Consider the following 4,800-nt stretch of genomic DNA (forward strand, 5'->3'; position numbering starts at 1 on the left):
CATGAACTGTTATATTTTTATGAATATCTAATACCTTTTTAAATTAACTTTTTTACTGTAACACACTTATAAATTATAAATGTAGAGCTCCGTGAATTATCACCATATAACATGCTTATATAAAACCACTCAGAAATGCATCATCAGCACCCCCATAAACACCCCTCCTACCCTGACCCAGTTATGACATGCTAAATCACTGACCCAACTTATAAAATGACAGATTCATTTTGCCTGCTTTTGAACTTTTTATAAATGGAATCATACAATATGTATTCTTTTTAGTCAGGCTTCTTACACTTAACATTGTATTTGGGAAATTTATCCATGTTGCATGTAGCAGGAGTCCATTTATTTTCATCTCTATATAGTATTCCATCATATGACTATCTAAATTTATCCATTTTGCTGTTGATGGACATTTAGTAGTTTTCAGTTTGAGACAAAAATAAAATTGCTATAAACATTCCTGTCCATATGGATCACATGCATGTGTAATGTTAATACATAATCTTTTGAGTGGGATTGTTGGATCATAGGTATATATATATGTTATTCTTTAGGATGACTTCCAGGACATAAACTCAAAACACATTAAAATATATTTTCTTTATATCTCTATCTAGTTGCAATAAAAATATAAAATCTGATATATTTACAGTGGAGCTAACACTTACAGGTAGAATTTAAAAGAGAAGGAAAAGTAATGATATTATAGTATATTTGGCACTTGAGTTCCACGTAATAATATTAATCATAGGATGTCCATGCTGTTAAATTATCTTTTTTTTTTTTTTTGTCAAAATAAATTTGCCAAAAAAATCTTTAGTATTGTAAATCTTAACGGGCAACTCTCAAAGCATAGCTTCAAGTCCAACTTTTTTATTTGTTTTTACCACTCGAGATACTACTTATGTAGTATCACCTTACTACATAAAGACACAAAATGGAGAGTTTTGCATAATGGAGTAATTTAGAGTTATGTTAGAATAATCACAATTAGTGGAGGCTACAGAATTTCTAGAAAGGAGAGTCTTAGAGGGGGCATTCTGATAAGGAGGAAGAGCTAGGAGGATTAATCTTGTAATAGTGTATACACACAGCAAGTACCCTGAAGACAATGGGTAGCTTTTACAGAGAGACAGTTGCTGATGGCAATCATGGAGGGGGTAAAAGGCACCCCTTGGTACCATCTCACTGATTATACTTTATTTTTCACAATTCTTTTGAATCTCTCTTATGCGTACATTGCTTCATTGCAATTAAAGGTTTACTCCAAAATCAAGAGTTTTGTTTGATGGTATTACCCTTTTTTAGTTATACAGACTCACTTTACAGCTAATAAACTGACTTGACTTTTCTCTCAAATGGAGATCATCTGCCACTGACAGTTTAAGTTGAAGAACTGTTTGCTTATCGCTGACTATCTCAAGTCAATAAGAGACTCCACCATCTCAATCTATAACACATTTATCCTGCAGAAGTTATTTCTTCCAACATTTATCATGATTTCTAGCCATGAACACCATTTTCTTATAAGAGCTAGTGGTCTTATTTCTGAAGGTAGTAGCTGTACTCATTTTGCCTTAGCCTGCTTTGTTTGAGGATCTGGTCTTGTGCTGGTAGATATCAATTTTCTTAGACATCTTTTTCCTGCTGGAATTTAGGGGAAGACGCATCTCTACCTATTACCAGTGGAGGAAGCTACCAGGTATTGGTGAACAATGTATTTTATTTCACACAACGTGTGGTGGACAAGCTTTGGCAAGGCATGTTCAACAAAGAATCTAAACTTCTTATAGATTTTATAATTCAACTAATTGCACAGGTAATCCATTGTCACTATTAGTTGTAGAGTACATGTTTTCTGATTGAAAAACTTTGACTAAGGGGTCAAAATTGTTGGAAATAAGTGTAACTAATAAGATAATGAATGTTAACATTTAATATAAAGCTCAGCTTATTAAAAGTGAATAAAAAATATAGACTTGTAACACTTTCCCCCTTATCCTTGGCCTGGTGCCAGTATGTATGTGCCTTGTGAAGTTACCTAGTTCTCTCAAGCTGTGGTCTCTGACTGTCCTCCCCACTGGTATTACTTTTTGCTATCCAGGTAGATAGCCTCCTTTTGATATTAATAATTTGCTAATATGATTTGGTAGGTTTTTACAGTACTGTACATCAGTGTGTAAAAGCTAGCAGTATGAAGACTTGATATGAAAGGAATAGTCTTTTCTTGTAATTGAATCCTTACAAAGTCCATTGTAGTCCTTGTTCCTCTGAAGATGTCATTTCAGTTTGTGTTCATGGTACCTAAGGAATATTAGCCCAGTTTGGCACAAGTGATTAATATTATTCAATACAATGTAGAAAGTAGGAAATACTATTAGCATGTTTTATTATATGGCTCATGGATTGTTTAATGTCATCTAAGAATTTTTTTAAGAGACATTTGTATTTAAGCCAAAAATAAAAATCTCAAGTGGGAGGATTAAACTAAAATGTCAAAAGAAGTTTTTTACTAACATTTTAGGTGGGTTTTTTTTTTCTCAGTAATTTTTGGTAGAGATCATTCACCCTAACAAAACTTGTGTGATAGGAGATGTAGCACCCTAGTACTTAGCATGCCATCTGGTACATAACCTTAGTAAAGGTTCATGTGTGAGTGATAAGCAGATCTTTTATTTTTGTCCATTTTACTAAATAAAGAATCTTTCATGTCTTTAGTCAAAAAGAAGATCACAGGGATTGTCACTGGATGCGGTTTATCACTGCCTCAACAGGACCATCTTGTACCAGTTCTCACGAGCACACAAAACAGTTCCACAGCAAGTAGCTCTCCTTGATTCGCTCAGGGTGCTGACTGTAAACAGGAACTTGATCCTGGGTCCTGGGAACCATGACCAAGAATTCATTAGCTGTCTGGCTCACTGCCTTATTAATCTACATGTTGGAAGGTAAGTCATGTAGATTCATTTGCTATCCCGAATTTGTCTCTGATGTTATTCCATTAGAATGCTTTGTTCTACTTTTCTAATAGTAACATTTTTTCCCCTTAATCTCAGTTTTATTTAAAACAATGCAAAAGGCAAGTATTGCATTTTTGCAATGAAACGAATTGTTTTCTTCAAATTTTGTATCTTTAAATTTTTCATCAGTCACCCATTGTCACATATATAGATTTTTTAAGTAAACACAATGCACATCATTGGAGGTTAAGAGGAGTAAAAAGAAATAATGCAATAAATAAATATAATAGTATATGTTAAATGGGTGAAGTTAGTATTTTTCCATTGATTGTTTTGACAGTTATTTTTGTAGTGTCTGCTGGGGGCCAGGCATTGAATTAGGGACTGGAATGTGAGCAAGAAAGACCCTATGGTAGGGTCTTGGAACATGCAGTCTAGGAGGGAAGTCAGATAACTAAGCAAGACCAGTCAGGTGTGCTGAGTGTTCTACCAGAGGTAAGGTGCTTTGGGAGTATGTAACAGGTATTCCTTACCTGGAAGAAACACCTGCTGAGGTATACATCTTGAACCTGGTTGAGGAGGCAGTTAACCCTCCAAACAGAACAGGGGAGAGTAATGTAGGAAGAAAGAGACGTACATCTATGAGGTTGCCCAGAGGGAAGAAACCTATGACACACTTGGGAAACTGCAAATATTTCACTGCTACTGGAGCAAAGAGTGGAGAGATGAGAAACTGGAGAGAGGGTAGGAAAATGTCTCTAAATGAACTTTTTATAATTTTTAGGTAAAATGTTAATAGTGATCAAAAAGCATCTTAAATATTAAGATGCTCATCTTGACACTATAGTTTAATTACATTTAGTCAAGTGGATTTGTGAAATCACCCCTTAAAAATGGCATTTTCATGGTAAACTAGATGTTCTATTTTGTGCATCTGCTGAATGTATGTCTGCCAATTAGGGAACTTTGTAATAGAGCCAGCATTTACCTGTGTCTGCAAAGTAATACTTAGTTATTACAGCTTTTAGCTACAAGCATTTCTTTCATACAGTTTAAACTAATTTTTCAGCAACGTGGATGGATTTGGACTGGAAGCAGAAGCCCGCATGACGACATGGCACATCATGATCCCCTCTGACATTGAACCAGATGGTGGTTACAGCCAAGATATTAGTGAAGGTAATTACCTCAGTTTTTTCCCTTTCCTTCCTGCTCATTTATTTCCAACATTAACAGCCAGTCTCCTAGTAAGGCACACCTGTACGTACACTGATATGCCCACTGACATACACAGACATGCTAGCTTACACGTGTCCTTATGTCAAGATGGGAAAACCACAAATCACTGATATTGCTAGACCTCAACATTTCATAGAAATGTCGGGAGGCTTAATGATACTTACGTTGCACACAATTAGTAGCGCTAATGCCAACCTGGCACCTACCATAAAGAGAGCTATCTGTCGATAATGTTAGGCATATCCCATTAGAGGAAATATTGCTTGAGACAGGTTGTCAGTACTACCATTTTTATTCTTTTTTATTTTCTCTTTTTAATTTAGTTTTCCCTCTGATTTTGTAAGTACTATGCATGAAAGTCTTTGGGTGGATCGATTTCTTATTTCCACACTGTTTACTAAAAAATATTAGATAATTACGGTAGTGTTTGTCTCCCCAGCAATACAGTGTGGTAGTTTTGCATATGATTTTCTCCTTTGGAAGTCCAGCACTCAGTTTCAATCATTTAAGCATTAACTTATTCTCTCCTTTCACTAAAAGTTCTTGAACCTCAGACTCCTAGTGATTATTTTCACCCCCTCCCTTTAACACC

The 4,800-nt window shown here is 35.2% G+C and overlaps 1 protein-coding gene across 1 annotated transcript in view; it reads left to right on the plus strand.

Annotated features, from left to right (window-relative positions):
- WDFY3 (WD repeat and FYVE domain containing 3) overlaps window positions 1–4,800 on the plus strand; it is a 202,428-nt gene that overhangs the window by 138,911 nt on the left and 58,717 nt on the right. Inside the window, 3 exon segments of the mRNA XM_015586089.2 lie at window positions 1,668–1,828; window positions 2,728–2,957; window positions 4,039–4,148. Coding sequence (XP_015441575.1) covers window positions 1,668–1,828; window positions 2,728–2,957; window positions 4,039–4,148 — 501 coding nt within the window.

The sequence above is a fragment of the Pteropus alecto genome, unplaced genomic scaffold (genome assembly GCF_000325575.1).
Source record: "Pteropus alecto unplaced genomic scaffold, ASM32557v1 scaffold161, whole genome shotgun sequence".
In the NCBI taxonomy this organism is placed as follows: domain Eukaryota; kingdom Metazoa; phylum Chordata; class Mammalia; order Chiroptera; family Pteropodidae; genus Pteropus; species Pteropus alecto.